The sequence below is a fragment of the Podarcis muralis genome, chromosome 15 (assembly GCF_964188315.1).
Source record: "Podarcis muralis chromosome 15, rPodMur119.hap1.1, whole genome shotgun sequence".
In the NCBI taxonomy this organism is placed as follows: Eukaryota; Metazoa; Chordata; class Lepidosauria; order Squamata; family Lacertidae; genus Podarcis; species Podarcis muralis.
Window position 1 is genome coordinate 28804483 of NC_135669.1, and position 20973 is coordinate 28825455.

The 20973-nt window shown below is 48.5% G+C and overlaps 1 protein-coding gene across 2 annotated transcripts in view; it reads left to right on the plus strand.

Annotated features, from left to right (window-relative positions):
• ETS1 (ETS proto-oncogene 1, transcription factor) overlaps positions 1-20973 on the plus strand; it is a 107486-nt gene that overhangs the window by 34610 nt on the left and 51903 nt on the right. The window contains exon 1 of one of the 2 annotated variants that reach the window (XM_028707426.2): positions 12603-13025. The exons of the other annotated variant lie outside the window; for it this stretch is intronic. Within the exon in view, the coding sequence (XP_028563259.1) occupies positions 12944-13025 (82 nt within the window). The 5' untranslated portion in view covers positions 12603-12943. Of the gene's footprint in view, positions 1-12602; positions 13026-20973 lie in introns of those variants that run through there. 2 annotated transcript variants of the gene reach the window in all.

A 20973-nucleotide genomic window follows, 5' to 3' on the forward strand; every position in this document is an offset into this window, starting at 1 on the left:
GTTTCATGTATGGATGCAAATCTAGAAAGGGTGAGTATAATGGCAGTAGGAATGCACTCCCTCTCCCCAGGGTGGCAAATGGGACAGGGCCCAGGTGCTCATTCTGGTGCCCAGGTGCTGTGAATGGGCAGTTTCAAGGCACCCATTGCTCCCCTTTCTTGTGCCTCCTTACCTTCGAAGTGGGCTTGGACCTCAGATCCGTAGAGGCCAGCCCATGAAGACAAATGGCACACCCTGCCCCACCAGGCTCAGCCTGCCCCATGCCTCCCTTCTTCATAGCATGGCTCCCCAATCTCCGAGTGGAGCAAGATCCCAGGGTTTCCAGGTGCACTTACTCAGGGTCCATGTTTCCTTTTGTAAATGAGGCACGGGGACTCTGGTGTCTTTATGATAAAGGGTTTGTTTACGCATACATACAACCTGAGCATATGATGGAGGGGATCAAAGCATAATCACCCCAGAAGGGTCTTGCTTCTCTCATAGCTGCCTGCAGCCCTGGATTCAGGCATGGTATTCTGCCTGCTGCTTTGTGTCCTACTCTAAGCTCTGGCTTTCTCTCTTGAAGGAGAGGCCCCAAACTGAATTACAATCATACCTCGGGTTACAACGCTTCAGGTTGTTTTTTTTCAGGTTATGGACCCGCCAAAACCCGGAAGTACCGGAACGGGTTACGTTCGGGTTTCAGGGGTCGTGCATGTGCAGAAGCGCTAAATTGCGCTTTGTGCATGCGCAGAAGCACTGAATCGCAACCTGCATGTGCTCAGACGCACTGCTGCAGGTTGCGGACGCTGCGGGTTGTGGTGCATCCCGCACGGATCACATTCGCAACCCGAGTGTCCACTGTACTTGGATGTTTTGTTCTCTTAATGGCCCATTACTTCAAGTCCACCCAAAGACAGTTGTGGGCAGGATTTCTGCATTTCAAGGGGCTGGACTAGATGGCCATCGGGTCCCTTCCAACTGTACATTTCTATGATTCTATGATACCCAGGCTATCACCTCAACACAGCAAGCTCAGTCTAGCTTAATTAACATTTAAGACATGCTGATTCCAGGGGATTAGAAGTATCCAGCACACAACTTAATACACATGGGTCTGGCATCCAGTTTTAACACCCAAGACTTAATTAAATTCTAGTACCTATGGGACCAAGGAATTAAGGGCAGTGTAGCACCCACAAACTCATAGCATAATTATAGCATTGTAGAGTTGGAAGTTATCCAAAGAGTTTTCTAGTAGTGCAAGAATAGCATACAACCTTGCAAACAACCAGTCTGGGGGTGGCACTGCCCATTGGTTTTGCTCTTGTGGAGCTCAGCAGGAAGTGGGGGGGTGGGGATACAATGAGACTGAGTTGACTCCGCCTCTCTTTGGCTCTGGCTCCGCCTCCTGTGGCCTCCCTGCCTTCCGCACTAACCATCCCAATGGGCACCAGGACACTCTTAAATAGAGCGCTGTCAATGAGAGGAGCAGGTTGCAGGTCAGTTAGCCAGAAATGCAAGGCACTTTAACAGGGAGGGACTAGAAAAGACCAGCAGGTGCTAGACCATCTTCCATTTCCCCCTCTCAAAGTGGAAACAAACCAGGGACACAGGGAAGGAAGAGCTGGAGAAATGATGCTTGGGTTCTGCAGTAGTTCAGGTGAGGGCCACAAAGACCTGCCCGGTGCTCTACAACTACTGCAATGCGCTCTACGTGGGGCTACCTTTGAAGGTGACCCAGAAACTGCAATTAATCCAGAATGCGGCAGCTAGACTGGTGACTGGGAGCGGACGCCGGGACCTCATAACACCGGTCCTGAGAGATCTGCATTGGCTCCCAGTACGTTTCCGAGCACAATTCAAAGTGTTGGTGTTGACCTTTAAAGCCCTAAATGGCCTCAGTCCAGTATACCTGAAGGAGCGTCTCCACCCCCATCATTCTGCCCAGACACTGAGATCCAGCGCTGAGGGCCTTCTAACGGTTCCCTCATTGTGAAAAGTGAGGTTACAGGGAACCAGACAGAGGGCCTTCTCGGTAGTGGCGCCTGCCCTGTGGAACGCCCTCCCAGCAGATGTGAAGGAAATAAACAGCTATCTTATCTTTAAAAGACATCTGAAGGCAGCCCTGTTCAGGGAAGTTTTTAATATTTAATGCTGTACTGTTTTTAACACTTGATTGGGAGCCACCCAGAGTGGCTGGGGAAACTCAGCCAGATGGGCGGGGTATAAATAATAAATTATTATTATTATTATTATTATTATTATTATTATTATTATTATTACATTAACTGAAGGCATACCCAGAATCCTCTGCAGCATGTAGAGAATGCTGAAGTAGATGCTTTGAGGTTCTTGAGCGAAGGAGCTGAGACAGAAAGAGTTTGTTATGGAAACTGCCTAACTTGCATTTCTCAAACCAATGCATGAACCGAAACATTGCTGTTTTTCAAAATCTCTCTGAAGTTTGCGATGCAGTTCTCCAGCCAAACAATATCTAGAGAAACGTATATATTATGGGCAAATAGAAGACAGCACTTTCCGCTCCTGTTTGGAGGTGGAACATCTGACAGCCGCCCTTGTCTACAGAGGCATAGAGAGCAGTTTCTGATAGCCCAGTCCTTCACGCGAGGAAGTCTATCTTCCCCCTCCCCAGTTTCCCTGCCTCTCACTTCATTAATGTTTCAGATGTTTATAAATGAGAGCAATGATCTGCTTAGTTTCCAGTTTGGGTCTCCAGGGGAGACGCTCTCTAAAGCACTTAGGAAGTTTGGGGAAAAGTAGCCCTATATAAACGATGATCTTTCCTCCCCTCTCCCGTGCTTCTGCTGAACAGTTGGCTGTGGAATTTGTTCCCATAACTGTCTCAGGGTAAAGTATGTCAGCTTGGCAGAGAGGAACCCTATGGGGGAGGATGCTGTCTCCCAATTCTCGTCATTTCCCAATAAATTTGGGGCAGGTCCCCCAAGCGAGCCAAACAAAGCTTGCCTGTACCTGGATTACAGGCTCACGGCTCTTTAAAAGCAAAACATTTCAGCGGGGTAGAAATAATAAATTATTATTATTATTATTATTATTATTTATTTGACATGCAGCCTGGCCAAGGGATGACTGTGGCTCAGTGCAGCCTTGGACCACCTCAGCTCCTGGCAACCAGCACCCCCTGGTCAGCCCCAGAGGCACCATTCGCCTGTGGAGCTTGTGGAGCAACAAACAGCCACAGGAACCTTTGGGAGGCAGAGATGTGAGGGGGCATCTGAGGAGGGAGAGAGGAAGGGAAAGAGGGACAGAGGCCAGGGTTGCCTGCGGCACTCCTGACCATCATTCAAGGCACCCCAGGGTGCCACGGCACACTGGTTGAAAACCACTGGCCTAGGCATTGATGTGTCCAGCCAGAGATAATCCCATTAAGGGTTTATGGAAAGAAATCCTGTTAGCTGCGCTGTTTTAGCACCACAGCCCTTTAAGGTCTGAGAGTCGTCTCATTCCCTCAACATTCGCATACACGTTTCTGGGCAATCCCAAACTATTTTGGAATAAGAGCAATATTTCCACCAAGTGGCATGATGTTAAGCAAGCTTATGAGATTTATTCTGTCTGTCTGTCTGTCTGTCTGTCTGTCTGTCTGTCTGTCTGTTTAATATTCCAAGGTGGCGTACATGGCTCTCCCCCCCATTTAATTCCTACAACAACCCTGTGAGGTAGGTGAGGCTGAGAGGCAGCAATTGGCCCCCCAAGGTCACCCAGTAAGCACCATGGCCGAGTACCCTGGTCTTTCCAAGGTCCTAGTCCAGTGCTCTAACTAATACACCACACTGTTGAATTCATGCAGCAAAGCAGGCTACCTAGCCAAGCTCTTCTGGCTCATGGTACATTTTGGACATGTTGGTCGCAGTAGCGAATGCCCTACCTGTCCCGACTAATGGACAAGCTAGACAGCTGGCTTCTTCTGTACTTACATAATGCAATGAGTTCTTGGCCAAGACAATGGCTTAGATAAGAATGAGGGTCCTGAGACCTGGGGAGCAACTGTGCCCCACCAGAACTCTCCTCAAACCATGCTCCTTTCCTTATTTCCCCTTCACTCCATGCCTGCCCAGCTTTTCCCATGCCCTCCTTCAGAACTTGCTTGGAATTGTCCTTGAACTGTGGCAATGCCTCTTGGCTTGTCTGGATGGAGACATGGGCTTGTGCATGCAGGAAACCTTGACTTTTGCATGAAGACTATTATTTCGGAGGGGTAAGCGTCATGTCTGTTGCTCTGCCAGATTTTGCATCTGACCATGTCCACCACTGCTGTGTGCTTGTAGGTCACCCAAGAGGTAATGTGGTCTTCAGGCTAAATAAATTTCTGCCTCCTTGGCTTAGAAGATGATGGTGATGAGAGAGAGAGAGAGAGAGAGAGAGAGAGAGAGAGAGAGAGAGCGCAGAGAGGAGGGGACCGTAAAATGTGTTGGGGTCATAGGTCATTGCTGCAGAGAAAAGGCAGATTAAACTGTCAACATGGCCAGCAACTGATGCACCCTGACCCAGGGTCAGACCTTCCATCCCACACGTTTACCACATTCGTCTCTGGAAGCCAAGATGTTGAGATGAAAAGGTGTAACACATTCGCTTAGGATTTCATTTCTGAAAGAGGCTGCTGCTGTTACGTGTTTGGTGCTGACGGACGCTCCCTCCCCCCCATGCAAAGGCATCTCAGTGATGGCTGTCTGTTGGCTGAGGAATATCTCGCTCTTCCAAAATCCAGGACTATTAAAAATATTTTTACTGGTTCTTTTAGGATGTGCTCTGGGTATATTTATCAGTAGTCACTACATTTTCAAGAGGTGAATGGCAGATATCATTTCCTGGAAAATTCTTACATATACCATTAAACCTTGATAAGTAACTAAATTTCATCTTGATATCTATCACTTTCTGAAAAGTGTAATCCAGGTGTAGAAAAGCTTTATCTATCAAAAGTAGCATTACCTCAGGTCAAGCCCCTGCCCATCCTTCTGAATATGCTTTTATTTTTAAACCAGAATTTGACTAGATAAACTTTGTGTGAAGGATCTAGGAGTCTTTGTAGGCCACAATCTTAACATGAGTCAGCAGTGTGGTGCTGCTGCAGCAGAAACAGAAGCAAAAACCCAGCTAATTTTATTCTAGGCTGCATCAACAGAAGTCTAGTGTCCAGGTCAAGGAAAGTAATTGTACCTTCAATTCTGCCTTGGTCAGACCTGAAGTCCTGTGTCCAGTTCTGGGCACCACAATTTAAGAAGGATATTGACAAGCTGGAATGTGTGCAGAGGAGGGCAACCAATATGATCAAGGGTCTGGAGATCAAGCCTTATGAGGAATGGTTGAGGCAGCTGGGTATGTTTAGCCTGGAGAAGAGAAGACTGAGAAGTGAGATGAGAACCATCATCAAATATCTGAAGGGTTGCCACATGGAAGATGGAGCAAGCTTGTTTTCTGCTGCTCCAGAGGCCCTAACCAATGGATTGAAATGACAAGACAGGAGATTCCAACTAAACCTTAGGAAGAACTTTCTGGCAGTAAGAGCTGTTCGGCAGTGGAACAAATTCCCTCCAAAGGTGGTGACCTCTCCTTCCTTGGATGTTTTCAAGCAGAGGTTGAATGGTCTCTCTTAGGGATTCTTGAGCTGTGATTCCTGCATCACTGGCGGTTGGACTAGACCCTTGGGGTCCCTTCCAACTGTACAGTTCTGTGATTCTATATGCTTCTGTGATCATACGTGCACAAGACCCCAGGTTCAATACCCAATGGCATCTCCAGGTAGGACTGAGAACCACTGTCTGTGTGAACAGTGCTCAGCTAGATGGGCCAATGGCCTCATTCAATATAAGGCAGTTTCCTGGGTTGCTCTGGGATTCAAGACTGGGAGAGCTAACCTCTTCTCTACTGATGCTTACTGGATGCCAGGAATGAATGAATGGATTTATCAATGGCTGTGAATGAGCTGAGTCCTGATGGAGAAATTAAAATTCCCTTGTAGCAATAAAAACACACACCAAAGTCTCGGAGATCGTCGCTCAGCAGATGTCCAACAATGAGTTTCGAAATACGAAAATAGCTTTCAACACAAACAGAGCATCACCAAGAGTTCTGCTTCCACTGGGCCTGGCGTGGCTGTGTCTGGCTGACCGAGAAAAGCTAATCAGGAGACTGGCATGGGGAGAGAGGCATGTTATTTAATTAGCCGTACAATGCAATGACTCGGAGGCACGTGGTGGCCCTAATGGAAGGAGATAGATGTCCTTTTAGCTGGGCTAATTGTTCGGAAAGAGCGGGGTCTTTGTTCAGGCCCTGCATGCGGTCTGTGATCTTTCAGAGCCTCAGGGGGCTGCCCCTGCTTATAATTTTTGATGGATCTATTCAGGGCCGCTTTGCAGCGTAACAAGAGAAAAACAAGAGTTGCATTGTTGGGCAGCCAGGATCTCCGTCCAAGGAAACCACCCCAACAAACCCAAACACGTGTGGAGGGAGGAGGGCTGCTTCGCTTCGCCAGGAGAGCAGATGGGCCAGGAGGCGGGCTTCCCGAGTCAGAAGGCAGCACTCTTAATGGTCCTTAATGGATGGATGCAGGAAACTGCCTTGCACCCAGTCAGATCATGGATCCATCTGCCTTAGCGCTGCCTACACTGACAGCTCTCAAGGATTTCATAGTCACCTATCTACAAAAAAAATACTTTCATGCCACTATAGCATACAAGATACCAAAGTGCTTTAGAAAAAGAATATCTACGTACAAGGGAAAGAAACCACACAACATTTTGAATTCAGAGGCGATCAACTATTATGAAAAGATTTTTCTGCAAGCAAACCAAGGAGGAAACTCAATAACTGGGTCCCTTGGAGGAATCCTTCACGTCTCTGTTCCGCTCAGGTGTGCAGGCTCTCAGCCAATGGATGGAGAGGTGTCATTTTGCCAAAACAAAGCCAAGCAGGAGTTTGAGGCAGCTTTCCCAACCAAGAGAAATGTGGGATTTGGCCTTCTCCGCGCTGATCTTTGCTCCTTCCTGCCACTCCGCCTTCTCGCGTTCTCCCTTCAGGCTTGGCGTCTGGGATTTACTGGCCATCACTTCCGTGGGAACCTTTTCCTCTTTTTTGGTGGGGAGGGAGTGATGCTGACAGCCCAGGCCGGCCGCTCAGCTGTTCAGGGCAGGCCTCTCTCTCTCTCTCTCTCTCTCTCTCTCTCTCTCTCTCTCTCTCTCTCTGCTTTGTGCTCCGTTCCAGGAGGTTTTGTGGTTTTGCTGTGGGAGGAGGAAGAGGCTCGTCCTGAGAACCGCATGGAGCCTTGAACGCTGCGGAAAGGAAACCGAGGAACAGTCAGGCCCGCTTTCACACTCCGGGGACCACAGATGCATTTGAACAGCCTTGTCCTCCCAGCATCGAAGCTGCAGGTGCTATGTGTGAACAGGCCCTGCCTCTTTTCCTCATCCATATCCATCGTGCGAGGCCTCCCCCTCCCCCCTTGTGAATTACCCTGTGGGGTGTGTGTGTGTGTGTGTGTGTGTGTGTGTGTGTGTGCTTTTGCTCCTCCGTGCCTCTGGAAGTTACAACATTCCAATGCAATGCAGAAAAAAAGAAGAGATTATGGGCTTGTGAAAATTGCATCATCTCTCTCTCCATCTGAGCCTGCAATGAGTCGTTTCCAAAGCCAGCTGCTTCTTTTATGCTCGATTTCAAACTCTTTCTTGCATGGCTAGGGTTGCCAACTGACTTGGGGGTGGGGGGGTGACGTCTGTGCTTGTGATGAAGCTGCCCTGCCGTTCCCTGGAGCACCTTGGCCATCGAGTTCAATCTGCAGGAAACAGGAGGCGAAGTTTGTCACAACAAGGAGGCAGGCCTGGAGTTCAAGCTGCCATTAGAAGCATAGGAGCAGGGCCTGGTTCAGGCAGTTGGCAACCTTGCCCAAATTCCCTCCCTTTGTAATGATTCATCTCAAGATGGACTTGCGGAGAATCTTCTTCTCTCATGATGTTCCACTCATTCATGAGTTCCTCTGCCTACCTTCTTCCCCTAATGTTTGATACTGTATATATTAAAAATATATGGGAAAAGAGACGTGGGAAAACTGGAACCTTTCAGCTGGGGGCAGCCCCCTAAATGTCCCCATAGAGCAGAATATGACTGCTTTCTCCTGCCACAGGGAACTGCCTGAGCCTTTGTATCGTTAACCATTATTAGACCAATCCCCACCCACATGTCAGACCTATTTGCATGCCTAGCAACCAACGTACCACATAGTAAGGCAAATACAGCCACACTTAGTAGTTCTGGAAGCAAAGGGTTGAGAAGCTACAGGGACTTCCAGAGGAAAGGAGCAGTCCCATTTGCTGGAAGATTTGATAGTAATGATCGACATAACAGGACACAGCACTCCTCATTCCAGAAGCATGAGCCCCAGCACCTCTTTCCACTAGCAGGCTGCCCCTGGAAGGCTCCCACAAGAAACTGCAGCCCCAGGCTGGGTAAGGTCCCCACCTCCCTTTGCAGCAAGCATTCTTGAACGATATCGCTCACCCATTCCCCACATGCCTCATGATGTACGCTTGGGGAGGTTCTGTGACATTTGTGGGTTTCTGTCCCCTTATATATATTCAATAACTTCTGGGCTGTAGGATTTCACACAACGATGGTGGATGATCATGAAATTTGGATTAGGGTCTGGAGAAGATGCAACACCTTTTCTGCACATCACACATATGCACCACAGTGCTTCCCAACCTTAGTCCTCCATCTGGTTTTTTGGACTACAATTCCCATCATCCTGACCACTGGTCTTGCTAGCTAGGGATGATGGGAGTTGTAGTCCAAAAAAAAACAAAAACGGATGGAGACCCAAGTTTGGTAAACCCTGCTATTTCTCTGCAAACCAACGTTATGCATTTGATCCCTGCAGCTGAGCATATGAACTGATCCATCGAAAAGCCCAGCATTTTAGCTGGCATCGGCCAATACGAAAAGGCTGCCTGCTAAATCTGGGTTGACTTGTTCACATGAGTGACTCACCACTTGATGCGGCAAGTCAGTGTGGATGTGTCTGCGTGTGAACCAAGCGCGTCTCAAGAAATACATTGCAGTTGCTCAGCACGCAACTAAGACTGTTAGGTTTTCTCACAGAAAGAACCACAAGAAACAGGTTGCTAATGACGTTCATACTCTCTTTTTTTTGTAATAAAAAAACCTTATAAATATATAGATGTATATGTATATGTATATACCGGTAAATGGACCTCTGTGAGTCATACACGCCTATCTGTGCTCTGCCGTTTGTGGTCGGGTGTTTTTGCTACAGAAGTTGCAATAAAATACTTTATGTGCAAACCAAGACGCCCTTCCCCCCAGAACTTCATTTAGGCTCACGAGCTCCTGGGGTGATAGAGATCTCGGCATATTTTGTGGCAGGAGCGGTCCCAACCCCGCCTTGCAAAGGAAGGATCCTTGGTTTCAGGTGAAATTGGTGGGGGAAATAAGAAGTCAGCACTTTTGGGTCTTAGTCCCCCCCCCCCTTTTATTTTTTTTTACTTCTCACTGATTTGACATGCAACTTCACACATGCTTAATTTTCTGAAAGGTGGACCCACTGTGGATTCCTCCAGGCTGTCTCTCATCAATGTCCCCTTGTTTTCAGAAAACACATTTGTTACTAAAAGCCCTCCTCTGTTCTTTCTTCTTCTTCTTTTAAAAAACCAACCCTGCAAATATAAAACAAAGAGGTTGTACAAACAGAAAATAGCATCGCGTCCGCCTTTCCGTGTACAAAACAAAACCTCTTCCACCTTCAACGTTTTAACTACACTGAACCAAGTATTAAAGGCAGGGGGGTTGCGGCCTTGCGTGTGGGTGAAACACAAGGCAGTTAAAATGCTGCCATGTACAGTTTTGATCGTCACATGTCAAAAAAAGATATCAAAGAGCTGGAAAGCTCCCTTACAAGGAAAGGTGACAGTGTCTGAGGCTTTTTAGCTGGGGAGGGAAAGGTGAACAGGAATGGTCAAGGTTTACAGAATGATGGACAAGGAGAAAAAGTGCCAGCACTTCATCTGGTGATGCTGAGAGGTGGGCAGCTGACTCCTTCACACAGGGCAGAGTTGAACTATGGAATTCAAGTTTAGATGCCCACCAAACTTAGAAGGCTCTAAAAGGAGGTTAGACAAATTGTTGGAGGATAAAGCTATCCATGGCTCCTTGCTACCTCCAGGATCAAGGGCAATCTGGCTCTGGGTAAACAACAACAACAACATTTTTATTATTTGTACCCGCCTATCTGACTGGGTTGCCCCAGCCACTCTGGTCCATCCAGAGTGGGCTGTTTCCTTCAAGCCCTGCTTGGGGAGGTGGGTGTCTCCCAGCGGCATCTGGTTGGCCACTGAAGGAAAGGTTGCAGGAATGTATGGACCTTTGGTTTGATCCAGCAGGACTCTTTTGATGTTCCTGCACCCACTAGCTAATTTGGTAGTATAGCCGTAGACCATGTTTGCCTCGTGGAACTGGACTTCTCCAAGGCAACCCATCTTCTGTAAGCAAGATTCTCCATCTTGCCCAAATTCAAAATGTCTTCCATCCTCTGCTACAAGTGTGGGAGAGTTTGGGCTTTTTCTTGGGAGAGTTTGGGAGCTTTTTCAAGGTTGTGACTCAGAATAAGATGGTCATAAAAGAAGGGCAGCATCAGGGACCAAACCATATTAACTTGCTCAGCAGCATCCTTCCAGTCCACACCCACTCAAGAGAACTAATATGAACCTGGGTCCAGTTCTGGGCACCCTAGTCTATTAAGCCGGATATTGATAAGCAGAACATGTGCACAGGTCTCCCACCCCTGCATTGCGCCACTTGCTCTCTCAGCCCGTCAAATTTCCTTTTGCATTCTGTAATGCGGGACTGTGGAGCCTGTGGCCATTCATGTATGGCTGGGCTCCAACTCCTCCCATCAGCCTTGACCATTGGCCATGCTGGCTGGGGGTGATAGGAGTTGTAGTCCAGCAACATCTGGAGGGGACCTCCCAGGTTCCCTCATCCCTGCTCCAGTTACAGTGGTACCTCGGGTTAAGAACTTCATTCGTTCTGGAAGTCTGTTCTTAACCTGAAACTGTACTTAACCTGAGGTACCACTTTAGCTAATGGGGCCTCCTGCTGCTGCTGCCATGCCACCGCACGATTTCTGTTCTCATCCTGAAGCAAAGTTCTTAACCCGAGGTACTAATTCTGGGTTAGTGGAGTCTGTAACCTGAAGCGTCTGTAACCCGAGGTACCACTGTATTGGGGTAGCATCCCCCAGGAAAGTAGATGTGCAAGATCTGTAATAGCTGACTTCTTGCTCTGTCCTCGTAGTCAAATGCATGCCCTCTCAAGTCACACTCAGTCCATAAAAATGTATCGAATTGTACAGCTATAATGGATGTGAAGAGCTTTGGACGCTGTAAATGTGAGTTATTGTGATTCATCATGATTAATGGATATGTAACAGAGGGAGAATCGTCCTTCTGTAGCATTGCTGGTCACCCTAGCGGCAAAGGAAATCATGAAAAGGGGGCATTAAGGGGAGGGGGCCTTCCTTAAACCCCCACGCACTGAAAACACTCTTTTCCCCTCCAGACAATCCTAGGGAACTGTAGCTTTCCCCCAACAGAGCTACAGTTCCCAGCAACCTGCCCCAAATTCCTACCACTGTATGTATGTATGTCTCTCTGTGTGTTGTATTAAACTAGCAAGATTTTTTTTTAAAATTCAGTTTTGTGTGTGCAAGAGAGAGAGGAAACTCACCCCCCTACAGAACCACCACCTCCCACTTTATGAAGAGGCTGAGTTCTTCTTTTCCACTTTATAGACTGTGTGGTATTCATAAAAACAGGGATTCCTGTGCTGTTCAGGCTGCATGAAGGGCTTCCTAAAGACCCCTCTATTTAAGCAAGCATTCCTGGGCTCATGAGATTCATCACACTGCTTTGTTGTTGATATTTAACTTAATATTTTATTGATGGCACCTCTGCTTTTACCGATGCATTTCTTTGTGTTTTCGGTTCTAAATGTCACATAGAGCTTTTCCTTTCCGTTGTCTTACTGTGTGCTATATACCAGTAAACTGCTTAGGGATTTGGCATATTAAGTGGTTTGGCGATGCCAATGGTGATGGTGATTCCTCAGAAGGTGGTGGACTCTCCTTCATGGGAAGGTTTGAAGCAGAGGCAGGGTGGCCACCTGTCAGGGATTCTTTAGCTGTCATTTCTGCATTGCAGGGGGCTGGACTAGATGGCCCTTGGGGGTGCCCTCCCACTCTACAATCCCATGACTCTTTGACGATGAAGAAGAAAGCAAGACCAGCACCCTTATTTTTTGCTCCCAAGGGACCAAGTAAAGCGTGAAGTCCCATCGCCCTTCCCGCCTTCCCCTTTCAGTACTTGATTACAGCTCTGGTCCTGAAGGGAGCCTTATTCCGGATTAACTAATGCGGAGTAAGGAGAGAGAAAGAGAGAGAGGAACCCCTCTCCAGAGCGCGGTCCAGAGGCGAAGGCGCTTCGCGGAGGGTCTGGGCGGCGGCGAAGGGGCGGAGGCAGGCGGGTCCCACCCCGGCCGCTGTCACGGAGCGGAGCCCGGCCCCTGCTCCCTCCTCCCGTCGGCGGCAGCCCAGAGAGCTCCGCGCCTACAGCCGCTCCTGGGCTGGGAGAGAAACCCACGGGCAGGCAGGAGGCAGCGGCGGGGCTGGCCGGAGCAGGAACGCCCCGGAGACGAGGCACGGGGAAGGCGGAAGGCAGCGCCAGAGCCAGCCAGCGAGCGCGCCACGGACGGAGCCCGTCGGGCTGCCCCGCAGGCGGAGAAGCGGGCGCGGGGCGCACGGCGCCAGACTCGGAGGGCGCAGCTCGGAGTCTCCAACTTCGGGGGCGCGGGGCGCTTTCCTGGCCAGAGGGGCCGAAGGATCCGACCCGGAAGGTCCCCCTCCCCCTCGTGGACCATGAAGGCGGCCGTGGACCTCAAGCCCACCCTGACCATCATCAAGACCGAGAAGGTCGACGCCGAGATGTTCCCTTCGCCGGGTAAGTGGGCCGCTGCGCCGCGCTCTCGGTCCTTCGCGTGCCCCGACGGCGCGCGGGGTTACTGGCCGGCCCCGCTCTCCCTGGGTCAGGGCCGAAGGGTCCCCGGGCGACGGCTGCGCTCAACTTCGCTCCTCGGTAACTGCGCCTTCCTGGGATGGGCTATCCTGTTTCCACGGTCTTTGGCGACGCCTCTTCTGGGGACCCCCCCCCCCGCTTCCTCTCCGATACCACCGGCTTTCTTCCACCCCTAGATTGTCTGGTTTGTGCCCGGGGTCCCATCTCCCGGTGTTTCTTTTCTCCCCCTGAATTGGAGGTCGTGGGGACGCTGTATGGTGCAAGCGAGTGGTTTGGCTTCCCATCTCAAGTCGAGAGAGAGCTCTGGCCGGCTTTCCGGCTGTTTCTTGGGTTAGGGCAGGAGCATCTTCCTGACAGTTGGACCACAGTCTGGGAGCTCTTGCCTGGAAGCTCCAGGGAATCGTTTTCCCCCCCTTTGGGTGCAATTGACTCTTCTCTTCTCCTATCTCTCCCTCCTCCCTCTGCCTTTCTCTCTCTCTTCCCCTTTTCCCTCCCTCTCTCTCTGTATGTGTTTTGAGCGCGGCTGTACTGTACTCCAGGAGAGCTAATAGGTCTGGCTCGGAGCGCCTGTGTGGGCTGAAATGTCCCGTCCCTTCCCACCCGCACCAGCGCACGAATCACACACCATTTTTACAAGTGAGATTTGCTGAAAGTAGCACATTCTCCTACCTCCCTTGTATGATCAGCTGGAGATGGCAAGGGGGGGGGGCACGTTGGGGGAAAGCGGGCAAAAATAAGGCATTCCAATCCCCTATCAGAGGGAAGGCTTTCTTTCATTCTTCTTTCTCTTTAAATTAAGAAGTCAGGTTTTGGGGAGGGTTGATATTATTATTATTATTATTATTATTATTATTATTATTATTATTATTAAAATGCTTCTTTCTTTTAACTCATCCTTCTGGGGGTTCCGCTGGAGGAAAAGGGCAGTGTAAATTGACAGGGCGTAAAACTCAGATGGGGCGAACCTGGGTTCAAACCCCTATTTACACAGGAATCACACTGACAGTGCAAGCCTGTGCGTGCCTGCTCAAACGTAAGTCCCACTGAGTTCCATGGGACTTACTCCCAGGTAAAGTGCACCTAGGACCGTGGCCTGAAGCAGGGCTTGGAATGTAATCCATAAATATATGGACGCAGAAGACAAAAACAACCTATAATCTCTTGTTGAGAGAAAATTAAATGGAGGTCCCTTTTGTGACTTTAAAAAAAAATACTCTTTAAAAATAATATTCTTAAACGCACACAAACACATTTTCCCCATCCAGAAATTTAGAGTTTTGTTCCTTTGGTTTTATAAATCCATCAGTTGCAGATTACCAAAAAACAGACAAAAAACACATTGATTTGGATGCTTTTGCCTTATGATAATCTGCTAATAGCAGTTCTGCATCCTCCAAGCCTTTTTTTTTAAAAAAAATGCTGTGTTTTAAATTCTAGTGACATCTCAGTGACATATTTATCAATATGTTAAACCAACCTCTGCCAACCCAGAGCCCTGCACTTGCTGCTGGACTACAAATCCCATCCTCAGCCCCAGGGGCCAGCACAGCCAACGTCCTATCAGCTCTTGTGTCCTACAGCCATGGTGAGAATTGTAGCACCTGGAGGGCGCCAGGTTGAGAGGAGCTGTGCTAGACAGCTGCTTCAGGGCCGTTTGCACCTCTGCCTCCCCCCCCCCCCCCACGCACACACTACAAGAGATGCTGGGGAAACTTTCTGATGGAAGGGCGGGGGCAGGGGTGTCCGATGTTATCTGGAGAGATGGTTTCAGCCCTAGTTGCTAAGTTACTGTGTGACCATCAATAATTTTAGCTCTTCTTGTTTGCGGTTAACACTTAGGCCCAGTCTTGGATGCAAAATGCAAAGGCTTGCTAAGTAACCTCGTATGACTAGGTAGCTTGCTAACGATGCAGCCGCTGGGTTCTTGCAAAGGGTGGATATGTGGCCGAGATGCTCTTTTGCGCGGGTAGCAAAACTGAATCTGCAACATGGGGAAAGGGTTAAGCTCAGTCTGACGATCACCCACAGCTGGACCCTCCTCTTGGCTGACCCTCCGCATCTGTACACTCCTGGCATCTGTATTTACGGATGTTAAACTTCTCGCTTTCCCCCAGCCATTTCTGAGCCTTGTTCCTGAGTTTCTGGGAAAAGCAGGCCCAGGTTTCTGCTGGTGGAAACGCCTGGTGAACGGGAAGAAAGAGGTGACAGCTGGCAACCAAAATCCAGCCCGCCCTGCTGATTCCTAAACTTAAGTTCAGAAATTCATCCTATCAGTTTGCAAAAAGGTCACGCCGCCTAAAAGAAAGAAAGGAAAAAGTATCATCTTTCATTGTAAGAGGGTGTTTTCGTTTTGTTTTTTTGCTTCATTTCTGAATGGGGAATTGCAGAATTTTCCATTCATGAAGAAGGATCAGCGACTCCAGTTTTTGTCAATGCAGAATCCTCACTACCCAAATTTCTGATTGCTTTTCATCCACACTATTTTGCATCCAGAAAATTACCAGGGTGTTGGGTGTGTTGAGCTGAACAACTGAACGATGGAATGAAGACCTCCGTTCAAATCCTGCCTTAAACTTACTAGGTGCTCTCCTCTCAGTCCCAGCCCTACCTTTCAGGGTTGTCGTAAGGATAACTGAGATAATGTATCATCCTTGGGAGGATAACTGAGACAATGTGTGTGAAGGGCTTTGAGAACGCTAAAGCACCACATCAGTGCTAAGCAACTGTTAAACCAAATCTTCTAAACAAAAGCTACTAGTCCACAATAATTGTGGCTAGCTTGCTTTCCCACTACTCTGCTTGCCTGTCCTTATCTGTGTTAGTCATTTATGGCACAGCAGCCTCCTGAGAAAGATGTGGTAGAGAAGAGAACCCTTCCCACAACATTATTTCAGTTTCCAAAAGCTTCCTGTTCACCTGGAGAGAAGTCCTATTCGCCATAGGTGATCAAGCAAGAGGCTGTTGAATTACATCAAGCTGGAGATGGCTCCTGGCTAAAAGAGGATTTGCCAGATTCACAGAGGAGAAGTCTACCAGCGGCTGTTAGTGACGATAGTTGTGTGTTCAGATGCAGCAATTTCAATTGCGACAGTGGTGAAGCAACAGCAGGGGTGGCCCACTGCCCTCAGCTGCTCCCTGTGGGCTTCCCAGGGGCATCTGGCTGGTGGAAATGGGGGGGGGGGTCCTAGGTGGACATTTGCTCTGACCAAGCAGGACCCTGCTTGTGTTCTCGTCACACCAGAGGTCCATTTAGGTCTAAAACAGTGGAGCAGAAAGCAACCAAATCCTCAATGTGGTCTTGCTCAGTTTAAAATTGAGCTCTTGCATTGCACGGGGTTGAACTAGATGGTGCTCCATCCAACTCTACAGTTTTATGAAAGTTTGGTACTTATTCATATGGAAATGTATGAATCTGTGTCAATAGCAGCTCTCATTGCCTGAACGTTTAAGAAAGTTTCCTGTGTTCCTTATGATTTTGTACAGCATATTCCAGGGAATGGCAGCTCTTTCTCCAAGCAAGTACTCTCAGGAAAGTACCTTTTAGGTGTTGTTAAATCTGTTACTATGGCTGTGCCAGTCAGGGGCATAGCAGGGTCTTCTTAGTTGTGGCTCTGGCGCAGTGGAAATCCACGTCTAAGCAAGCTCATCTGCATATGGTAGCCCCACCCACAAAGTTGAAGGCAAACCATCTGTGTGTATGTTGGCACAGCCAGGGCTCAATAAACCTCTGTTTTTTTCTGCCCACCTGGGAATACAAAAATGGGGAGAGATTTCCAAGAACCAGGCTACCCCGATATGTGATTTAGAAACTGCATTTGTCTTGAGGGGTCATCAGTTGTGCTGAGCTGGTATGCAAACTTCTTCCTTTCAATAAAAGCATTTCTATTTATTTCTACACCTTTGGGACTGACTCTTTTACTCTTGTTTTCAAGGGGCCATTTGCTGATCTGAATCACTCTTGACTTTATGACTGGCTCCCTCTCCATGGCTCAACCCTCGCGGTTCGCCATAAGCCTTGGCTGAAAGGGTGAGGCACAAATTTAATAAGAACCAGTGTGGTGCAGTGGTTAGAGCATTGGACTAGGACCTGAGAGACCAGGGTTCAAATCCCTACTCAGCCATGAAGCTCACTGGGTGAGCTTGGGGGCCAGTCACTGCCTCTCAGTTTAACCTCCTTCGCAGGGTTTTCGTGATGATAAAATGGGAAGGAACAGAACTATATAAGCCACCCTGAGCTCCTTGGAGGACAGGTGGGATACAAATGTTAATAATAATACAATAAAGGTAAAGGGACCCCTGACCATTAGGTCCAGTTGTGGCCGACTCTGGGGTTGTGGCGCTCATCTTGCTTTATTGGCTGAGGGAGCCGGCGTACAGCTTCCGGTCATGTGGCCAGCATGACTAAGCTGCTTCTGGCGAACCAGAGCAGTGCACAGAAATGCCATTTACCTTCCCACCGGAGCGGTACCTATTGATCTACTTGCACTTTTGACGTGCTTTCAAACTGCTAGGTTGGCAGCAGCAGGGACCGAGCAATGGGAGCTCACCCCGTTGCGGGGATTCGAACCACCAACCTTCTGCTCAGCAAGTCCTAGGCTCTGTGGTTTAACCCGCAGTGCCGCCCATGTCCCAATAATGCAATAGAAGAGAACAAAATACAAATAATGTGTTTTGGACTGCCTACCCAGGAGCTGCCCTCCAAGTCAACTGTGTTCATGCTCCCAGTCCTCATGGTACTCCCATATCCCATGCTTCAGACTCTGCTTAGCTTCTACACATCCAGGGATGAGATCCCATACTGGACTGGGAACAATCCATATTCTAGGCATTCCTTGTGCACATGGAAACATCCATCCTTTCCTAGGGATTCCTCAAGCAACATCATGAAACCAGGAGCCACGCCAGGTGAACATGGCTTTAGGGCTTATAATTTATCAATGAGTACAGGGGATGGTTCACTAGCACAGACTAGTGTGTATGGCGCATGAATCTCTCTCTGTAGGAGTTCTGTCTCTTTGCATGAGGGTTGGGCAACCTGTAGCCCTCCAAGGTTGCTGGACTACAGCTCTCACTTTCCCTTGGCCTCTGGCCCTGTGGGTCGGGGCTGATGAGAACCAGAACCCAACAGCCTCTGGGGGAAGGCTCCTAGTGCCCCGTCCCACAGATTTGGGAGTCCTTTTGGAGCATCCTGGGACTTTGGTCCTTTCCACAAGTATGGTCAGTGGCCAGAAATATAGGGAGCTGAAACTCAATAACTTCTGGAAAGCCACCAGAATTGCTCAGCATGGTCTCGGGGAGCGTTGCCTCCTGTTTGAAACCCCTCTCGCTCCCCTCCATACCAGTGTTTGAAATTAGCCAGGTGCCAGGTGTCTTTTGTGACTGGCGTGGGTCCAGTTGCAACCACATGGAGATCTCTGCATGTTGGGTTGGTGGCTGGGGAAAGCAAAATGTCACCTAGAGAAGGATCTGAAATATTTCCCTTGGAGCTTGAATTAGATTTATTCTGGCTTGTTTTATTTGGTGTTTTAATATGTTGTAAACCACTTTGAGATTTGTCCTTTCAATTATGAAGCGGTATTGAAATGGAAATAATAATAATAATAATAATAATAATAATAATAATAATAATAATATCATCATCATCTCATGGGGGGGGGGGGAACCATGCCTAGACATTCCATTGTGGCAACTGCAGCCTATGTTCAAGGTGCCATTTGCAAATTAGATTATATATCTGAGTTTCTAACACTGCTCAGTATGCAGAAATCTCTGGTAAGGCCCTCTTCCAGGCGCCATCTTTTGCCGGCCTTTCTGTCCTGTGGAACGAACTCTTCCAGGAGGCTTGTTTGGCACAGACATCAGCCTGCTTTTGGGGACAAGTAGGAGCCCAGCAACTTGGTACCATTTCTGTTCTGCCAGGCTTTAGGAACCAAGCCCCCTGCTTAGTAATGGGCAGCCAGGATCGCTCTTGTTGGCACTGGATCAGTTTAGAACTTAAAGGCTTAGTTCAAGGGTGGGGATGGTTATTTTTTTAACTCAAGGGCCACATTCTCTTCTTCTTGGCAACCTTCCAAGGGCCACATGCCAGCGGTGGGCGGGGTCACAGACAAAAGTGGGTGGAGCAACTGATGTAAATGTTGCCTTTATATGCAGGAGGCTAGTTTCTACACACACAATCGCACTTCCCTCTCTCTATCCTCCATCAGGACAGTCAAGAGGCATGGGCAGAGTTCAAGGACATATCCTAGGCAGGCCAAAAAACCCTCAAGGCTATGAAGCAGGGCCTGTGAGGAGGTGGCCCCATTGGAGAGATCCAATGACCAGAGAAAGAGGTTTTGAGGGCCACATTTCCCACCGGTGGTTCTGTTGTTCTTAAAGAATTGCTCCTTGTTTGTAATGATCCAGACCACGTTCTAAGCTAGAGAATCAGAAAACCATTAAGTAGCAATGAAATGGCAAACTCCCCACTGGTGTCAGAGGTATAGAGATCTGGGAATCAGGGCTGTTCAAAGTGGCAACTCCTTCCTTTGTAGAATTGCTTCCAGCAAAGAGGCTTTTTAGCAGGGATTCCTGAGCCTAGATTGGGCCAGGTGATGGTATCTCTCCCAGATGCACTCAAATGAGCCTACGCAGAAGGTGGATTCCTTGAAAGGGGTGGCTGAGCCTGAGGGAGGTTGTTTTGTCTTTCAGACCAAGCCGGGCCTCTCCGTTTAAACTTTAACTTCTTGCGGCAGTCGTGAGCTGCCTAGCCTATTTGTAGATGGTGGAGCTGCAGGGACCGGTTGCGTGTGCAGTTGTGGCTGGGAATCAAGGACTTTGTGAATTGGAAGAGAGAATTAACTCCCCCCACCCCCATTCATGCAGAAGGGACCCCTCTTCTCTCCAGCACGTTAACAAGCCCATTAAAGCCTAAATCTGATTCTTCCTGTGCCTTGGAAGACTGGGGGCATTTTAAAGTTGAGGCAAAGTTCAAACTTGGGCAGCAAAAAATGACAGAAACCAAAAAACGATCTCCTAGTGAGGACACTCATCCCAGCAGCTTCTGTCTTGGTACATGTAGCCATGTTAGAAGCCAAGGAGGAGAACCAGGCTGTTAAATCATCCAGTTTAATCCCTCCCCACCATTCACTTCTGAAAGAATCCCGTAATGGGTTTCAGGACTGATGGTGTTCTGCAGGCAACAGCCAAGCTGGGGGAACACATTGACAGGGCTTTGCCTCCAAAAGGCTCCTGATGAAATCCCCATCATCCAGGCAAGGCATGGAAAGCCCTGATGGACCAAGGCTTTAGGCTTCGTATTCCTCAAGCATCCTGGGTTGCCCACCTCTGCAAACTTCATCCATCTCCAGGCATCAGTGCAGGTTCAAACCATGCAGCCCAAAAGAGGCCCTTTCCAAAGGCAAACAGTTGGCCTCTATTAAATATCAACATGACTTAGGATATATTCCTAAAACAGACCCTCCAAGTGTCCCTATTTCCCAGCGACAGTCCCTGACTTACAGAGGCTGTCCAGGTTTCTGATTTGAATGTCCCGCTTTCCCCTTGGATGTCCTTATTTTCTTCGGAGAAATGTTGGAGGGTATGGTAGGACATCTCCCGAGCCAAGGAGATAAGTAACTATACAACCTTTGGAAGACATCTGAAGGCAGCCCTATAAAGGAAAGTTGTTTAATGTGTAATGTTTTATTATGTTTTTATACATCTTGGAAGCAGCCCAGAGTAGCTGGGGCAACCCAGTCAAATGGGTGGGGTATAAATAATAAAATTATTGTTATTATGGAACAAAACATCCATCAGAGAAATGTTGGAGGGTATGCTAAGAAGCAGAACTGAGTCCTACCTGGCTTTTTCCTGCAGTGCCAGAGAAAGATGT